The sequence below is a fragment of the Rattus rattus genome, chromosome 4, assembly GCF_011064425.1.
Source record: "Rattus rattus isolate New Zealand chromosome 4, Rrattus_CSIRO_v1, whole genome shotgun sequence".
NCBI lineage: Eukaryota > Metazoa > Chordata > Mammalia > Rodentia > Muridae > Rattus > Rattus rattus.
This window is the reverse complement of record NC_046157.1, coordinates 107,902,101-107,922,567: the sequence shown is the minus strand read 5'-3', so window position 1 is coordinate 107,922,567 and position 20,467 is coordinate 107,902,101. Positions and strand designations below refer to the sequence as shown.

At 40.6% G+C, this 20,467-nt stretch overlaps 1 protein-coding gene across 1 annotated transcript; it reads right to left on the bottom strand.

The window, feature by feature from the left end:
- Positions 1-6,013: 6,013 nt before the first annotated feature.
- Positions 6,014-20,218, bottom strand: Lgsn (lengsin, lens protein with glutamine synthetase domain). The gene is made up of 5 exons (XM_032899721.1): positions 20,204-20,218; positions 19,516-19,648; positions 18,677-18,832; positions 12,313-12,479; positions 6,014-7,395 (listed from the first exon to the last, which is right to left on the bottom strand). The coding sequence occupies exons 1-5, from the start codon at positions 20,216-20,218 to the stop codon at positions 6,196-6,198; spliced, it is 1,671 nt and encodes a 556-aa protein (XP_032755612.1). The 3' UTR covers positions 6,014-6,195.
- Between the last annotated feature and the right edge of the window lie 249 nt (positions 20,219-20,467).

Sequence of the window (20,467 nt, the reverse complement as noted above, 5' to 3'; positions counted from 1 at the left end):
TTGGTAGAATAAAAAAAAAAATCTTCGTTCTTTTCAGTCCAATTTGCTCCAGATCCAATGCAAATCCGTACAGCATTTAAGAAACCTAGACTGACACCAAACATCGCACAATTCAACTAACATTCCTGTGGTTCCTTCTGAACGTCTCTCTTACGCCCTGGAGTATCAGTGACGTGGAATCCTTCCAGAGCTACTGTCTCCTCTCTCGTTGCATGCATTTAATATCTATTAAGCAAAATATATTCAAACTCGAATCACAAGATTGGAAACGTCTTTATGGTGTTAGAAGACCTAATACTTTTTTTTTCCATTTTCATTCGCTGAAGATTTGGTTGTTTGCACATTTAATATCGAGCTTTGTGGGGACCGCTGAGCCCCTGCACGCCACGTCTGTTGAACGGTACATTGCTGCCCTCTAGCGTACGTTTGAAAATCAACTTGCAATCATTTATTCAACAAGTTCTTGCCCAAGCTTCATAAATTGAACACCATTGCTTCTAACTGAATCACATCTCAGCAGTTGCACAGAATTGAATGTTTAGAGTTATTGATTAGTTTCTTCTCCCTCTAGATAAAAATTAACATGGTCAGGTTTAAAAAAATGTCCTAATCTAGAAAAGAAAGCAACCTCTCCTCCTTTCTTTGGTGGGTGGCAGCGCTGCCCCACTTTCCCACATCTTCCCTCACATTTAGGCTATTATGGAATATATATGGAATGTATATATGGAATATATATGGAATATATGGGATATGTATGGAATATATATGGAATATATATGGAATATGTATGGAATATATATGGTATATGTATGGATATATGGAATACATAAAGTTTTTCATGTTTTTTAATTTCTCACATTTATTTATTTATTTATTCATTTATGTGTATAATAAGAGTTCAATGGTGCATGTGTCATGTCTCACATGGACAGTAAGAGAACAGCCTAACAGTTTGTGAAATCCGTTCTCTCCTTCCTCTGTGTGGGTTGTGAAGGTGAGACTCAGGTTGTCAACCTTGGTGGCAAATGCCTTTACCCACTGAGCCATTTGCCTGGCCCCCTCAGTAAACGGTCTCACCTATCACTCCTTAAACAGCCAGATAGAAGATTCAGATCATTTAGGATCTCAATGAGTACTGGGCCTTTGCTGCTGATTGTTTTTTATAATGAAAACGTAATTAGACTCGAACCAATTCCAATTCTTAAAACTGTCAGAAAGGTCAACAAGAAGGCAATTTTTATGGTCAACCATGTATAGAATAATTTGAGGTTTGAATCTCTATCCCTCCAGAAATGTCTGAAATGGTTCCGTGTCTTGCTGTCCTCCGTGTTAAATGTGCTGCCATAGAGGGATGCCAGACAGTGAGTGACTTTCTGAACAGTTCCCCTTTATTTGTAGTCGAGCGCATTGATGAAATGTTCAGGGGAGCCACATTTAACGGGAGCACACATTAACAAGGAGAGGTCCGGTAACTTAGTATCTGCCCATGTTTGGTGTTTAGAACCTTAAAATTGACATGCAGCTCTTACCGTAATTTTGAGTGCCGCTGGGACTGTATAGTCCATGGCATTTAGGAGTAGGACAAGACCAAGGATGGACATGAGAAGTTCTCTGAGTCGTACACTCTAACTTCTAACATATGCACATGTGTTTCTCATAGAACTGTAGGGCCAATAAAGGAGAAAGAACTTAGCTCTTCTGAGTCTAGTGCAAACGTTGTTATTCCCCATATTCTGATTAGCAAGCATTTCTTGCTTCTTGCACCTCCTTTTAGAAACCATGTTTCAGCCATAAAGATAGATAGATAGATAGATAGATAGATAGATAGATAGATAGATAGATATAGATATAGATATAAATTCTATTGTACATATATAAAATATATAATACATAGTACATATTTTATTTTATATTGTACTTGCTGGTTTTGTGTGTCAACTTGACACAAGCTGGAGTTATCACAGAGAAAGGAACCTCCCTTGAGGAAATGCCTGCATGACATCCAGCTGTAAGGCATTTTCTCAATTAGTGATCAAGGGTGGGAAGGCTCATTGTGGGTGGTGCCATCCCTGGGCTGGTGGTCTTGAGTTGTATAAGAGAGCAAGCTGAGCAAGCCAGGGGAAGCAAGCCAGTAAGTGACATCCCCCCATGTCCTCTGCATCAGCTCCTGCTTCCTGACCTGCTTGAGTCCAGCCCTGACTTCCTTTGGTGATGAACAGCAATGTGGAAGTGTAAGCTGAATAAACCCTTTCCTCCCCTACATGCTTCTTGGTCATGATGTTTGTGCAGGAATAGAAACCCTGACTAACACACACACACACACACACACACACACACACACACACACACACACACACACACACACCACTGTGTGTTAGATACTTTAAATAGAAAGGAATAATCCTTCAAATATCCCATAGTTCACAGAACCTGAAAGGCCCAGAGATGCAGATTCGGAAGTTGTGCCTGATACTCCAGAGAGACCCACAGGAGCCATCACTGGGCAGCAACACCACCTGGTGTCCCCACCAGGCTCCTAACCCTCTGATGCCTGTCACTCCTGCCTCACTCAAGCTTCACATGGGCTCCATGTCAAGTCTTGTCAGTCTTTACACCTTGGCTGCAAGATAAACAGAAAAGGTGAGATTCTCATTTCTATTCTGAGGGACAGAATCCACAGGGGAGGCATGGCACAAGGCAAGAAACCTTTTGAAAGTTTTCTTGTGGCCAAAAATCATGACCATTTAATTCAACTGTTTAATTCAATTTCCATCCACCTAATAAATTTTGTCTCCTCAAAAGCTTCTAGAAACAGAACAGTTCTAAAGAAAAGCATACCTCAGAGCCAACGAAACTATTAATCACTGCTTCTCATAGATGACGATGTCTGTGGCTATTCCCTCACTGTCTCTGGATGTGTGGATATGGATACATTTCACGGTACTAAGACAATACTGCAGTATGATGTTTTTATACCCTAATTGACTGACAGCTCCTGAGTCTATAACTAACTCAAGGAATAAGGCATATCAAAACAAATATGGAAAGTTATGTGTCCTTCATTCTTGGAATTCACATCCTAACCATTGAGATGTTATGCAAAGTGTGCTTCTGGAAGGAATGACTGTTAACATAGAAGATGTTTACAGACAGATGTTTTAACACCTGGAACAGGAAAGCCTCTACCAATGATTCTGACCAATAACCCGCATCATAAACCTTGGTGGGACTGCTGAGGTTAGCAGGTGGCCTGAAGGTACATGGATAGACAGCTAACTGCTCTGCGTTGCCAACACATTCGAGATTTACTGTGTGACGTCCAGTTTTACTCACAGCGAAGTTTTAGGTCTTTCATTATCTTCAAATGGCCATCTCAAGCCTTGCTGTTGTTATCCACACAACATAAAATGAAATTTTAGATTACGAAATATCCTTTAAAATGGTAACTTTTTATTATGCCACTAATGTTTTTAGTTTTTACTCTTAAAGCACAGTTTTTAATCTAGATTCTTATGTATACCCATTTAATAACCAACTTTAAATTCAGTAATCACATTTCCCCCTAAGCTTTGATTAGAACGATTATGGTAAATGAAAATAAGAAAGTAATTTCTGTAAAGACATTCAAAAGGCATCTTTTGGAAGCCATAAAGCAGCCTTCTAAATGTTTTTCTTTTCCAAGCTTGGGGCCTCCATTTAATAAAAAAAAAAAGGCTCTAAAGACAAGCAGATTCCACGTTCTTTCATGATCCACCCACTGTCTTTGCCTTGGTCTCCCCTAGGACTGGATGGTAGCTGGCTTATCACACAAAGGGTGCTCGATGCATGCTGCTGAATAGATTTCTGGTCTCTCCCAGAAGACCAGGAACACAGAGGCTCTAGCAGAACATCATGCACACATGCTGCACACACACACACACACACACACACACACACACACACACACACACTGACACACTTCACAGCAGGAAGTTCAGGAGCAGAACGAAGAAATAGAGTTAACAACAAATTTACATCTACCTGCCCCAAGCTTTCCTTAGTTCTACACTATTTTGGCCAATGCTCACCTTTGACCTTTCTTAATGAACAAAAGTGTACAACTGCACACATCTAATTGAGTCTCTGGAGAGGCTGCCATACTGTAAAACTGATTTGTAGTACCTTGTTGGATAATTTCTGCTGACTAACTGCCATACACTTAAACTGATAACATCCCGTTACATAATCCCCCTCACAACAGGACCTTTCACACTGTACTTTGAAAACTATGCTGATCATGTGATAAAGACGACGAAATGAAGACTGAAAACAGCGTGATTAGCAGAGGTTTTATAGTATCTTATACACACAGTAGTAAAACCAAGAAAAACACAAGAGAAGTTTCATTAAGGCCTGTGAACTTATAAAAGATTCTATACAGCTCTATTAGGGTGTGAAATAATACAATTCTTTGCATGAGTGGATCCCTCTAATTAACTCAAATCCCCACCCCCAACTCCAGAAATTAAAAGTTTCAAAAACCATCACTGGATCTTTTATCTCTATCCTTTATCCCCCAGTCCCAGACAGACAGACAGACAGACACACACACACACACACACACACACACACACACACACACACACACACGATGCTTTGATGCAAATATTTCATCTTTCTACCTTCTAGAAGAAATTGGCTAGCGTCACATTCTAGGGGCCAGTCAGCGGGAAGGGTAAAATCAGAAAGGGGAAACCAAGATATCTGTTTTTGTCCTCCAAGGAGTGTAGCTGGACCTTGCATAGACTACTTTAACTTAGTCCCTGGCTCCCCTTAATAACAACGCTCTGAAAACCACTTTAATTTTCACTGTATCTTCCCAATGGACAAGGTAAACTTCTATTACTGAAAACAGAATTCCATGCTCTGGGCTTTACACTTTCTTCTTGCCCTGTGCTAGCTCCCTCTAACCCTTTCTTCATCTGCAGACTTAATTCTGTTTCCAAACTGTGTCTTCTGCTAGAACATGAAAATGAGCAGCAGCTGTGAAGGTCACGCTGCCTTTCACCATTTACTAGGGGCTAAGAACCTTAACAAGAGGATCCAAGCTAAATTCTAGAGTTCTCCTTAAGTGTCTGCCATCTAAATTGAGACCACAACCAGTTTTAATTGAACATAAAAATCTCCTATTTGATCCTAAGCAGTGGAACAGTGTTTTCATTTGCAAGTAAGTAGATATTGGACTTGTTCCCAAGAGACGCTAAATTTCAGTGATAAGTTGCAATATTATCACAGTCAAAGAAAGGCTTTGGAACGTTTTCTAGTCTCTGGAGAAACACCAACCTCTGTGGCAATGTAATTAGTAATTTAAGTGTGCGTTGAAGCGGCAGACAGAGCCTTGGCTAGGCGCGCAGTCATTCTTCCTCTCTGCACAACAGACACGGTTTAAATGGGATGTCTGCTTTCAAAGAAGGTTGCAGAGCCGGAAGAACAATGCACCCTCTTCGGCCCTTCATGCATCGGTTTCTTGTTTAAAGAAAGGGCTCTACCACCTTTTAAGTCTGACCTCACTGTTAGCTTGATTCTTTGTCCTGTCTGACTCTAGGGCACATTACAGCCTTGAAATCCCTGAGCCTTTCAAGAGGTGGTAGAGAAGCGCGGAAAGTGGAGGGAGAGCTTCTGTGGCCTGTCGCGCCCTGCTCTGTGCAACTTGACATGTTTAAAATTGTCATCGCGGGCTTGGAGATTTAGCTCAGTGGTAGAGCGCTCGCCTAGCCAAACGCAAGACCCTGGGTTCGGTCCTCAGCTCCCGGGGGAAAAAAAGTTTTCATTGGCAGGAATATGCTAATTTATCTGACTTCTTGGCATGAGAAACCTATGTCTGTACTTGACATTGTTTCTTCTCTTCACGGCAGTCTTTAAACTCTGCTTTCTAACGTACATCCTTCTTAGCATGGGAATATACGGCATGACCCAAACATTACCCAGGCTAACGACATAAAGGAAATGACGCCAGGCAATGCAAGTTTGCATATGCTGTTTCACCACAAATTTATTGTCTATAGCTGAAATCAGGATCTCACCAATCCCATTTCATCTGCCCAGTAATCCGTGGGGGAGGGGCAGAAGCTGTCTAGTGTTGTTAACTGCAAAGGCTCAGTCTTTTCATTCTGATAAACTAACTACTTGTCATAATAACATCTCTATAGTTCCATCCTATATAAAATACTCCAGGAATTTATTTCCCTCTGCATCTGTTTCTTCATTTTCCAGTTCGTACTTTTTCATAGCAACAAAATAGCGAATGAAAGTCTCTCCCAGAGCCTGCTTCAGACACTGGTCTTGCTCTAGGGCGGCGAGGGCATCTTCCATCTTCAAAGGGATCTCGGAAGGTTCTGGTTGATAGAGATCCTGGCTCTCATCGGATTCAGCCGCAGCACCATCACTGCTCTGAAGACCATCCAAGCCTGCTGCCACAGTGGCGGCCAACACCAGGTAAGGGTTCGCGGTTGCGGAACCTAGTTTATTTTCTATCTGGGTGCCTTTTTCACCATGACACTTGACGTTCAAGGCACAGCTGTTGTCGTTGTATCCCCACGTGGTGGGCACGCTGTCCTTCAGGTCTCTGCCATCCTTGCAGTAGCGTTTGCGGCAGTTGACAGCAGGGGCCATCAGGCAGCTGAGAGCGGCAGAGTGCTTCAGCAGGCCTGCCAACCACTTCTTCCCGGTGAGCGTGAGCCTCTCCACCCCAGAACCACTGTAGAACATGTTTGTCTTCCCGCTCACATCCCAGATGCTATGAGACAAAATTCCTGAGTTGCAGAATCCAGTCTCAATTACAAGGCTTGCTATGTAGTTATATCTCCTGGCCACTTCTTGGACACCTGTTCTGAGGGTGAAGGCATTATCGGCTGAGCTAATGCCAAACTCCGGGAGAAAACAGATCTCCATTTGCCCAGGCCTGGTAGAAGAGGAGAAGCTCTCCACATTCGCCCCTGTGTGATACAAGCCGTCAACCAGCTCCTGCGTGAAGGGCTGGTCATGATTACTTAGTAATGTCGAGGCAGGAAAAGATATGGTCTTTGAATTGATCACTTCGGGCACACCGAAAATGCAGAAATCATAGATGAAGGCAGACAGCAGAGAGAAGCCGGCATCCTGCAGCTGGCGCAACTGCCTCTTGGCGATGTACCTAGGGGACGTCAGCAGAGGCTCGCCGGTCACAGTGAAGGTGTCACAAATCACCCGCGCAGTCCTCTCTGCCCAAGGCAAGACTCTAAAGGTCGACAGCTCTGGCATGAGGACTATGTCACTATTGAAGCACGTGGCTCTTATGTGATTTACCTCATTGTCCTTAGGGTTCGGCATCAATTCCAGATAACCACGGGGCATGAAAACTCCATGGATCACTTTTTCCTGAAGACGACAAGGGACAAATTAACTGGGTCCTAAAACCTGAAGATAAAACGTGAAGATAAACCAATCGGGGAGAGAAGATCTTGATAATAAGAAAGGGAAGCTTAATTATCTGTGAGTTAACATTAACTGTCAGATGAGGTTTTTTAAAAATCAAAATAAATAATAAAAATTTGAAACACTGAAAGAGCTATTTTCTCTTAAAGACTTTTGACAATTTTTTAATATTTTAACACAAGCCTTGATATGTATTTAGATATGGAAAACAACAATCATAACTGCTTCATGTAGCTATACATAAATGCTTTAAAGATAAAGAAAGGCACTACAGAGCAAAAGACAAGGGTTTATAACGTTATGGAAATACTTAAAATTATAAACAAAACTTTATAATGAATTCTATTTTTATAGCACTGTTTCTAAGACCCCAAGTAAGGCTTTCCTTTGATTGGATATATTGTATTTTTTATTTTTACTTTATATATTTAAAGGTTATTCTGTGATCATTCCATACGTGTGAACAACATATAGATCACATGGTCTCCATTTCCTCTCATTGTTGACCATATATAATAAATCCTTATCAACTATGCTCACTACACTGTGTCAGAGGACTAGAATTTACAACTCCTGTCTGGGTTTTGATGTTCATTAACCAACCTTCCTCTATTCATTTTCCCTTCCTGTTTCCTAGCCTTGCCCAGAAGAACATCCTATTTAGATCAACATTTTTTTTCTTTCTTTCTTTTTTTTTTTTTTTTTATTAACTTGTTTATATACATTTCTAATTCCTTTTCCCGGTTTCGGGCAAACATCCCTTCCCCCTCCCCCTTCCTTGCCTCCCACCTTCCCCCAGAACAACCTATTTAGATCAACATTTTAGTATCCATTTGTGAAAGAGAACATACAGCATTTGTTTCTGTGTCTAACTTATTTCACTGGATTTAATTATTTTTGTGTCCAAATAATGTATGTATACATGGGTATATATGTACATACATATATATGCCATATTTTCTTTATCTTTTCATTCATCAATACTAATCCTGATTGATTGTGAATAGTGTACTAATAAATAGGTCCACCATATAATCCAGTTCTCTCACATCTAGATAAGTATAAGTACTACTTATAAGTATTAATAAGTAATAAATTATAACATCGATTAAGAAGAGATAAGTAATGACATAATTGTGCTTTATTCTATTGTACTATTGTAACCCCTGGCTGACTCTAAAAATTCTACTTTAGGAATCTCAGATCTTGTTGGAGAAGAGACTGTGGTCAGACACAGGACATCTGTCTCAGATCCCAAGAGACAGAATTTCACTTACACAACCCACTTAAGAAGTACCTACTTCATTGTCTCAAGGAGTCCCAGAAAATTTATCTGTGGATGTGAACCTCTGTCTTTGAAGCTATAGTTTCCAAATGTAGCATACCAGTCTGTATGGACTGGATCTCAGCACATCCAAGTCCTAGTTAAATCTCTTTTGTTAATTGCTGGAATGGAGTTAGGAAAGTTACTGGATGATGTGAGCCCTTGTCAGCCATGTGTCTCTTAGGTCCAATGGGCTTACTCATGCATTTAATGTTGTTATGTGCTGGGAAACAGAGGTTAACACGAAGTTATAAAGCTGGACAGATATATTTTTAAAAAAATCTTTTGGAAATTATCTAAGGATCTCAACAAGCCTTCACATGGGTGGAGGAAAGACCCTGACTGTTAAAAGTGGTTTCCATAAACTCACTGAACATCATGGGGTTCATATAAACATCCTAACGCTCCACAAGCAACATTAGTTTGCTCATATCATCCTCAGAAACACCCCAAAATGGCTACTATGTAGGAATAGCAACTCTACAAGATCATATTGACTGGTTCACTACCTACCACTTTTCATATATTCTCGAGTGCTATTGACTTAACTCTTATTTTGTGTTTTCTTGGTTGGTTGGATGGTTGGTTGGTTGGTTGGATGGTTGGTTAGTTGGTTGGTAGGTTGATTGGTTAATTGGTTGATTGGTTGATTGGTTGGTTGGTTGGTTGGTTGGTTGGTTGGTTGGTTGTTGGTTGTTGGTTGGTTGGTTGGTTGGTTGGTTAGTTGGTTGGATGGTTGGTTGGTTAGTTGGATGGTTGGTTAGTTGGTTGGTTAATTGGTTGTAACAAGCTCTACATGTAAGCCCAGGCTTGCCTTAAACATGCTGTGTTGAATAAAAAACCAAGCCCTCTTGCTTCTGCTTCCTGAGTATTAGAATTACAGCCGTGCACCACCACATCTAGCCTCCCAAATTTGCTACTCTTTGCAGTTGTAAAAGTAAATTTTATGCATACTCACATGCATGTACATGGGCACGCATACTCACACACATCCAAGTTGTGAGACTTCTGTGTGGAAGATTTAATTCTAAATTTCAATGGGAGAAATAGTGTTATTTCCTTATCTGATCTTCTTTTTGTGTTTAAGTTCAAAAATCTCTATGGTAGTTGTATGTTTGTGAAATGAGTTTCTAAAATAAATGTGTTTCATTCATAAAACTTGCAAGAGATCACACAGTCTAAGTCTGTGAACAGTGAAGAGCATCATTGGACACTGGCAGTCCTTTGAAAACTGGGAGAAGAGCAAAAAGGGTATTTTATTCTTTAGACTAATCTGTGAATTTCAGAGCACTTCTTTTCTAATCTTCTCTTTTCTTTATACATCTTTGGACATGTAGCAGAATTCTTACCATTTTCAATTCACTGTGGGACATATCTAAACTTCTGTATGAAGGTATGAATAGCTGTCCAAGACAAATAAATTATCTTAAATTACACACATACCAGTCAAGCTCTAATATGGCTTCATACTTCACAACAGAGCTCTTTGAATTTGATAGAAATTTTTACAGATTAAGTAAATTTTTACAGATTAACCCTTCAGCCCCTGATATTTGGAGTACTATGAAGGCTACTTTTTGAAACAATCCAAGAGTTGATTATGAGACCTATAGTAATATGCCATACTTTTATTAAATCTAGGTTAGAACTCACATAATCCCTATATGACTTATATCAAACTAGCCCTTTGATAGAATAAAATTCTACATGTTTGCTGAAACATGGTAATGTCTGTAAGGCATTTGGCACAGTGCCAGGTACATTGGAAACTTTCTAAACATCAGAGATGTCATTTAACCAAAGGTTTCTTCTTTGGCCTCTTCCAGTGGAATACCAGCCTTTTCCTCTATTCTCAACAGGTATTCTGGTGTTTTGTTTGCTTTTTGTTTTGTTTTAAAAAATCAATGTTAGCATTTAAAATAAGAAGCAACACTTACTTCAAAAGGATAAAAGGAGTATTAAAGCTTAGCTAGAGGCAGTAGATACAGAAAGATACAGTAGGTACCACTGAACTCTTCAGTGATCAGTCTCAGGCTAGTGTCTCAACCCTAAGGCTACCTGGCTGCTTTAGTTTGAGAAAGTTTTTCTTAATTCTATAAATGATATAAAATTATTCTTGCAATCCCAGTGCTGAGAAGAAGTAGTCTACCTAGGTTCCCACCCATAACCAAGAGCTTATGTGCAATTGACAACTACGTGAGAGGGAAAAACTTGTCTTCTCCAGTGAAGTCTCACCAGGTATATTAGCCACACTTTTGGGTAAGACTCCATCTCCTGAAGTAGATGCCCAATACGAGATGAACTTGTTGTTTTTGTAGACTTTTTGTCCCCTTTGTTTGATATATTTTGGTTTCTACTTCTGTAGTGTGGGGGAGGGGTGGAAGAAGAGAAACAGAGAAACAAAGTGTCAGAGAGTTTCTTGTTTTCTTTTTGGTTTTTGTTTGTTTGCTTGTTCTGTTCTTTAAACAGAGAAAGAGAAAGCATGGAATGTGTAGCGTGTGAGGTAGGGATCTGGAAGGAGTTGGGGAAGGGTTAAAGCAGGGTAAGAACATCTCGTATGAAAGTTCTCTTCAATTCAACAAATCTAAGTTACTTTTTTACAAAACAACAGATTATTAATTCCACATTTTTGCCTAAGAAATTTTTCACATAGTCAATATACATTCAATATGTATTTTCACATATTCAATATATATTCAAATATGTTTGAATATATGTATATATTATTCGGAATAGCTTTCTGTTCGCAATAAAGTCTCGAAATATTTGGTCTTAAATTATCAATATATGTGATACAAATACTAATGAGTAATATACCTTCAAAAGTTCCAAAATGAATTTGAAGCATTTTGTTGAACAACACGTGCTCTCTCTGATTAATAAAGTTAGAATAAAAAAAATAATGAACTATGGCTACAGGAAGGAGAAGAATTATTTGAAAATGGGAGAGTAAGTATAAGCACCCAATGAAAAGGATACATGTTGACTTAAAGTAAATGACCCTAGAAAATCCTAAGATTGTAGCCAGAGATGCGATGTTTCTTGATACCACTATTTCCAAAATTTAATATTCATTAAGTCATCTGACAGCACTTGGGTGTATTCATGTCTACATTATAGCTGAGACGATATGCCTCTTTATCTAGCAAAGCATCTGTATTTAATCACATCTACCTTTCCTGGTTGCTCTCGGGGCTTGGGTTCCAATTTTCTCATGTCAAATAAAATATAATATTTATAATTGCAGCGTGAAAAGAGAAGATAGTTCTGGAGAGTGTGATTATTTGAGGCAGATAGACTGAAATAACCTGCATTAATTAGTTTCCTATTTCTGTTGGGTTAAGGAATTGCTACTGTGTGTTCATCTCCTTGGGGAGCAATAATGCGTATGGGGAAGGACAAGAAAAATAGCAAAACAAATTATTGTGTTTCCGTTCAAATTACTGCATAGATTACAAGAAAATTCAGATGAGTACTAAAGGGCATCTGCTTTCTAGTGGTCATGCAGCCAAACTCAGCGTAACTGTAAAACTCACTTGAAAAAATTGTGCAGGGATGCTCTTAGATCTGGAGACACCGTGCAAGTCTGTGGCTTCAAATCGTACAAATTGGAGGTGATTTTTGGCCATTTCTTGTTTGATGTGTTTCATTCTAGAAGAAAGTTGAGGCAGGGTCAAACTCTGAGCATTGTCCCGAGTGTGATCTGTAGAGTAATAATTTGAAATCACCAGATCAGGATGGGCCAAAAGGCAGTAGGGTACACATAGCGAAATAGTCACCAGGGTTACAAGCAAGAGCAATACATGCCCATCTAATGATCATAACTTTACATAGAAATCTCACCTATCTCCACTTGCCTTAACAGTCATCCCAAGAGCACTGTCTAAACACACTCAGGGACGGTTCATCAGTTAGGACCTGGCAGCCTAAAAAATGGTTGCATCATATGTTTACTGGGAATACTTGTTCATGGAAAACTATCAGGAAGTAAACGAAAAGAAAACCTTTGTTCACGGAAGACAGTGGATAACCTGACAGCATTGGTCTTCCCAAAAGTTACCCTCCATCTTTGCAATGGCATCCAAGTCTTAGAAGCGCACGTCTATGTCAAATTTCACAAGTATTTAAGAAAGATATCAAGAATGGGAGTGGAGACAAAAACCTGGGATCCCGTGACCAATTTTTCAAGTCAGAAATATGATAGAATGCCCATTTCCAGAATGTTAAGATAGTCTGAATATTCTAAAACTTTGGGAGCTAGGAAAGACTAGATACAAAGTTAATCTAGCCAGTTCATTAGCCTGAGTCCCAGAGAGACACACACAGCAGGAGCCCAAGCCCCCAACCCCCCCCTCTCTCTCTCTCTCACACACACATATCACTGTCAATATGTGATCTAGAATCTAGTTTTCTGGATTCGGGGTAGGTGGCTTGTTACTAGGATTTGAAGGGAGCGCAGAGATAAAATGGTCAGACCCAAAGTATGCATTACACATGTCACTGTCAGAACCTGCAGGGACAGTGACAGAACACAGAGAGTCAGCACAAATCAAGACACCCATATTCTTTCATGCCTGGCAACCTTCCCACTCTCTATGTCTCTGCTTCTTCACTGTTAAAATATTACCCAATTGTTATGAGGATTAAACAAGGTCTTTAACAGCGCCGGGAGTCAATAAGCACTATGTAAGTGCTACTTAAATGCAGAAAGTGAGCCCCATTACTCTGACTCCAGTAAACAGCACGGTGATCACGCCCGCATTTGAACACCCATCAATCTGTCACACCACTAACATTAAACAGCTGTAATTTTTAAGTGATAACTGGTTATCAGTTTTCAAGATACAATTAGGCTTTAAAATAAGCATGAAGATTGACGGTCTCAAAACACAGGTTGAGCAGACTTTAAGTATACGAGGAAACAAATTACTGGTGCACCTATGCCCGTATACTAGATATAATGTCCTGTTACTAATACCCTGGCTACCCCAGGACTCCTGGGGCTTTATAACTACCACATAACCTTCCGTTTAACACAAACAGTTCCACTGTAGCAATTAGAATGTTAACATGCTAAATTAACTGTATGATCGTTCCCACCTGATTCTGAACCACTGGGTGTTCAGCCCCAGTTTAATAAAGCTGCTTATGTAAAATAAAACCCAGAAGCAGTCTAAAATATGGAAGTCCTCACATAAACAGTATTTCAGACATCATAAACAATTCTATATACGATGGCAAGCAAACCCTTTTATCCTTCGAGAAAAGAAGAGGTCATTCTATTGCCTCGCGGGTGATGAGAAGGCGGGTAGCCTTCTTAGCCATTTGTCTTGTCTGTATCTTTTAAAACTTCTGGCAACAAATCTCTATTGTTTTATTTGTTGTCCTTGTCTTTCTTTTTTTTTAATTTCTAAGCACACAAATTAACAGGTTTCTTTATCGTATGTGTCGTCGTTCTTTGCTCTGTTCAGTGACTTCTTCCTCCGTCTGCCCAGTTCTCTTTCCTGCCTCCCAAAGTCCCCTCTATTTTATTTCACAATGAAGAAAAAAAATTCACCCACTTACAATCAACCTCTCCATGTAAATATTTTTAGCACCACCTACTCACCGAACTGTTTGTATACCTAAGTAGTCAGAAAAAGCCCTACCCTCAAACTATCTTGTTACCATATGGGGAAGCTATAGTCTTTAAAACATGTCGTCGAATGAAGAGGTGGGATGATTCGGTAAGGCGGGGGACTGGAGAAATAAAGCACATGCAGAACATCCATGAAACACGTCCGTGTACCACCGTGTACCCACATTGACTCTTTTTTTTTCCTTTTCTTTTTCTTTTTTTTTTTTTTCAGGAGCTGAGGACCGAACCCAGGGCCTTGCGCTTTGCTAAGCAAACGCTCTACCACTGAGCTAAATCCCCAACCCCACACTGACTCTTGATTCATGGTAGCCTATCCTTGCTAAGCTAAGCTGAGCAGTGAGCACATGCATTCGCTTTCTAGGGACGCAACAACCGGTATGGAAGAGGAAGGGGCTTAGTGGAAACTTGCATTCTTTCAATTGAAGACTAAAGTTAAAAGTCAAGGGTGTCAGCAGGGATGTTTCTTCTGAGGCTTCTCTCTAGGACTTAGAGTGGATGATCTATGTGACCTTCTTTCCGTTTGAGTCCGTGGGTCAATGTCTCCCAAGAGTACACGGGTTACCCTGGATTAGGGCCCCTCCTACCTTTAACCTTAACAACCTATTGACAGATCCTGACTCCATTCGCAGTCAGTCTGAGGTGCTGAGGGTTAAAACGATGAGAATTTTGGAGTGACATATTTCAGCTAACTGTATTATCCCCTTCCCATATTCTTCCATGTCCTTTATGTCCGTGAAACATGCTGGCCATGTTTCAGAGTCACCCACTTGGTATCTGTCATTCTCTTGTATGCTGGCCCATGAGAGTGGGACTCAGTTCTGCCTGCTGTCAGAGCCTCAACACCAATAGAGATGTTGGCCACCACAGGCACTGAGTAAATATGCCTTTAGTGAATAAGTTTGTGTGTTAGGTAAATTAATATATCCTCTGTGACCTCACCTTGTCTAATTGTTAAGTAAAAATTTGTGGCCTGCCTTTTAGAAAATATATATATCCTTAATGTCAATTTTTCATTTAAAAGTTCAATCTTTCACCAGAGAACCCTATCTTAGCCCAAATTCATTTTCAAAGCATCAACTCATCTTGCTGCATCACAGTCTGAATATCTTCCCTTCAAATAAATCATATTTGTTACTCCAATTAACCCTTTCGGTCAGTCTTTGCCAACTATACATGATGGATAGCAGGCTGATAATTACCAGCTCAGGGACTCATTTGTTTTCCTTCCACTGTGATTCCTGGGAGGTGTTTTCCTATCCTATCCCCTCAGAGGACCAATAAATTAAATCAACGTGCTTTTTATAAGGGCAAGTTTTACTGCTCTGTTTAGGGAGAAAAATAAGGAAACATTAGGGAAAGGAAACCTCAAAGCTCAGGAGCCATCCAGAACACCTTAGAGAAATGCCATCCGTATTCTGAGACAACGACGACGAGAAGGTATGCAGTTCCCAAGAAAACCACCGCTGATCATAAGAAGTGGATTGACTGGGGGTCCAGCCTTGGCAGGGCCAAGGGCTTCCCCTTCCACTGGTGCCCCTACTAGGCTAATAATTGCTACCTATGAATTTTGGGGGTCGGGCGGTAATGGGGGGAGCATGGGGAGAGGAACACCCACATAGAAGAGGAGGGGGAGGGGTTAGGAGGATGTTGGCCTGGAAACCGGGAAAGGGAATAACATTTGAAATATAAATAAGAAATGCCCAACTTAATAAAGGTGGAAAAAGAAAAAGAGATGGACTGAGCAGGAATGGCGGAGTTCCAGAAACACCAAACCCAGGGCTTGTGCAGTGGATGAAAGTGCTTCCAGGACAGCCTGAAAATGTGAGTTTGATCTCCTTACCCAGAATGGAAAGAGGATTCCCTAAAGTTACTGTCTGATCTCTGTATGTGTTCCATGACTCTTGTGAACTGGCGGCTACACGTGCATTATAACAGAGCCATCATCATCATCATCACCATCATCGTCACCGACATCGTCATCGTCATCAAACATTAATCATTATTTATTTTGTTATTTATTACATTTTATTGATTCAAAGTTATTTTTCTGTAATAAATATAATAAATAAAATAAGCTATAATGATTATGCTGTTTGTAGTAGGTATTATAGTGATATTATGTTATTGCTTTAGTAATAGCAGTTATTACAAGAAAGAAATAGAAATTTTAAAATGGGGAACTGGCTGTAACATGTTCTCTGTAACACATGCAGCTTGTTCCTGGGATTCTGCCTTCCCTCTCTGGAGCCCCTGGATCTTCATTCATGGGGCTACAGTGGGCACAGCTACCTGAGAATACCCACTTAGTGCAATGAGGCCCTGCCTTTCAGCCAGAGTGTGTCAGCCCTAGACAATGCTGCCAAGTCCAGTGGGCACAATAACCAGGCTCAAGCCATTAAAAATGTGAATGAATGAATGAATGAATGAATGAATGAATGAATGAATGAATATGATAAAATACTGTAAGGGCAAAGGAGTTGATCTTGAACTTAGCTATTTTTTGGAAAAAAATCTCAATGTAGTTGAAAATACTTATCGAAGTTGCTTCTACTTAGGTAAGGTATCAGTTTTCACATTTATTGTTGTATGATACATTGGTGGGTTATTTGGAATTACGAGTTATAAGAGCTTAATCCAGGCTAATCAATAATGGTGCCCACACCCCTAGTCATGACTGGGGGCACAAAGACAGGGCAAAGCACAGTGATTTTTTTTATTTAAGATGAGGATACCCAAATCCATCTTTATTTTTCGGTCTGAAACTGGAGCATATAAAACAAAATACACAGAAACAAGCAAAACATACGTCGTAAAGTCAAGACAGCCACCAATGCTCTTTTTAGTCCTCCCAATGTTTAAAACCCTGTTTAATCTTATTGGAAATACTTAACTATTAGGAAATTTTATGTAATAAAATTTTGAGTTCTAGCTTTCCCTAAACAATGGGGTAATGCTGGCCGGACACTTCTCTGAAGCATCATTGGCTGGAGCCCCAGGGTAGCCTAAGTGTCACAGCCAATCTTCTACCTCCTGAGGCACCAAGAGCTACTGAACTCCCATTTGAGCACAAAAGCAGCGACAAGTAATGCATATTTGCAAAAAAGCATTCTTCAAGCTGAATCTGGGCCATAATCTGTTCTACTCATTACTCGCACTAGTCACCCTGCCGTTTGTATTGTCTGTTCCTGATGCACACAAATGTCAGAATGGCTTCTCTTCATTCCATGGAGAGCACAAAGCAAGGAATAAATAACATGGGGGAAGGAAAGTTGCCATGGCAAAAGGCTACTGTCCTTCAAATAGGAAATCATGTCTTGCAGTGTCAAGGAAAGATCTTAAAAACTTGGGGACGTTTTGTTTTGTTTTGTTTTCATTTTTCCAGCTGGAGGTGCAGAAGAAGGTAGATTCAGTCTGATTCCAGACAGAAGCATCATCCTGAGCATTGCAGGGTCTCATATGTAAAGCCAGAGAAATGAGACAAAGGACCCACCCAATTTTGGAAGGAAGCAATCCTTCTAATTAGACTGGGTTCTCTCTACAACATTCTCAGTGAACTCGGATGTGAATCTGTGGCTTTTATAATTCTGTCTGTGACCATGAGTGGTGATAGCCAAAAGAAACGAATGCAGACGGAGCCTCGTGGGGCTCATTTCCCCTTGGGTCCTGTGTGTAATAAAAAGGGAGAGGAGAGAAGGGCAAAGAAAGGTCTAAATGGCACCCTTGCTCCCTGGGAGTTCACCTCACAGTTCTTAGAAGGTTCCACCTGTCAAGAACGTCTATATTTACCTACAGGTTGTGTATCAAGCCAGGCAGTCAATGTCATTTGCGATGGTGACCTTGTACACATTCCAACCTGACCCCATAAGGGCTGGAGAGAAAGTTAACCAGTTTCTATCACTTGCATCCAAAAGGGTATTAACCAACATACCCGTGCACCAGAACAATTACTCAGTAATCCAGAGACTTGGAATGATCTAATTTCACTTTTAGAGAAGACACAGTGCTCTCCCGCAGCAACCCTCAATTTTCTAGATCAGTAGCCTGAAGGGTGATGATGAGGCTGCAAAGAGCTTTGTAAACACGAATGCAGAAATTCTCCTGTGTCTTTGCTTCGGGGGTGGGGTGGAGGAGGGGGAGCGGGATTGGGGAACCCGGAGGCACTGAGATCTTCACCACCATCGGATCATCTCCAGTTCAACCTCGAAACAGTGCCTAGATGCACTTTCCTGTTTCCTGGAGAATCTTTCCAGGTAATTGCTTACCAGTATTCGGGTTGAATTCAGCATCAGGAGCACCGGCACTGGGAAGCGAAGGTTTTACCACTGGTATCTGATCTTGGGCGTCTTTGGCATTGTGCGAGGACCAAGACTCAGCAGAGCCAGGTTTGCTCAGATCTGCTGTTTGGTTTCTGGACATCTCTGTGTTAATAACGGGGGAAAATGTCAAAACACGTTAGAGTTGTTTTCAGCCATCTTTAACACAGCCTGGAGAAGACTGCTTGAAAAGATCCCCTTCCCACGCAGTGACACACCAAACAGGGATAGTGGGCGCTGCCTGCCCTAGATGCAGGCTGTAAGGATGTATATTGTCTGCAATGATAATAAAACAAACAATAATAAAAGCCACTAAAGTCTGCTTTTGTTGTTAGAATGGGCTAGCCATTCCTTTTGCCTCTTTTTTGGAACCCCAGGAGCGACCTTATGTAAACTTACTCATACTCAGCATTATTTCAGATCTGATAGAGCACCATTAGGGTTTCAACAAGTGTCTTTAAAACTCCCCCCCAGAACCTTCCTGTGGCCTCCCAGGCCCTTAGCCATGAAGCTCACGTTCATTATCAGTGCAGAAGGAAGCTTCTCTCCCACTCTGCTTCCACCCCGACCCCGTGCCAGCATCTGACTCCGGTTCCTTGAATCCTAACTTTTTGATTGGCTATTTATAGTTGACACGAGCTTATATCTGCTATCTTTCACGCAGCAGTACTTTGCATCTTATCGTCCCTTTGCTTCTCCAGACCTAGAGAAACGTTTTGTGGGAAGGAACATGAAACACAAAGAGCTACTGTCCGAACCAATCACAAACGGTCACGGTAGCTGCATACCGCTGGAACTGGCCGTGGTGATCTCATCCCCATCTGCTGAGCAAAGATGTGGTTTGGTGACTTTTCTTCTTGTCCTTTTCAACTTGCTCACCCTGCTGCCTTCAGTCGAGTTTGCTTCATCTTTCGTTGTGTCCTGTCATAATGAGTAAACAAAACCTCGCATAACATACCGTGCAGGCAGCGGGATTCGGACTTAAATGGAGCACAGGACATTGTCTACAGGAAGTAAGCTGTCACTTCCTCGTCCCTTTTGATGACGCAAAGAGGCTGAATTTTAACTACCTTCTTTGATCTGTGTGACAGAAAAATGTTAAATAAAATAGGCTCATGTCTACCTAGTCAATGTTTATTTATTTTTACCTCGGAATGTTTTAAATCGCTTAGTCCTTAATAATTGATAACACCATTTCCTGTAAAAGAAAAGTTTTTGTTTTTTATGAATTTTATGTTTTCATATCGTCTTGACAAAAAGCAAAAGCACCTGAAATCTTGGATTCTCCCCTTTTCCCTCGCCCTCCCTAACCCTTCCTCTCCTGCTCGTATCAATATTAACTTTAATTCTAAAAGGAATTGCATCCATTTTACCTTCTTTGAAACTTGACTTTAAAAACATATTTATTAGGATATGAAAATGAACTTCACTGCAACATTTCCATGCATCTACATAATGCACCTTGACCAGACTCACTGCCTTGCTGCCCATCTTGGCCTCCCCTGCTCTGCTCTTGACAGTGATTTGAAATATCTTACTCGAGTTATTTTATGGCTTGATAAAATGTAAAATACATTAAAAGCAAAGGATCCTAAATAATTTGCTTGTAATTGTTATTAAGAATTTTTAAGCAGGGAGTTGGGCAGGGAGGAAAGTTGACAAGGGTACCTCATTGCTGGTAATAGAAACAATCACGTGTGCAACCATGGGACACAAAATTGATCACTGAAAAGAAAATTT

Bases quoted from the DNA above. Each gene is read 5' to 3' on its own strand.
- Lgsn (XM_032899721.1), bottom strand. The intron at 12,480-18,676 runs GTAAGCAATTAC...ATTACTCTACAG, and splicing joins TGAATTCAACCCGAATACTG to ATCACACTCGGGACAATGCT. The intron at 7,396-12,312 runs GTGAGTTTTACA...TGTCGTCTTCAG, and splicing joins TCCCTGCACAATTTTTTCAA to GAAAAAGTGATCCATGGAGT.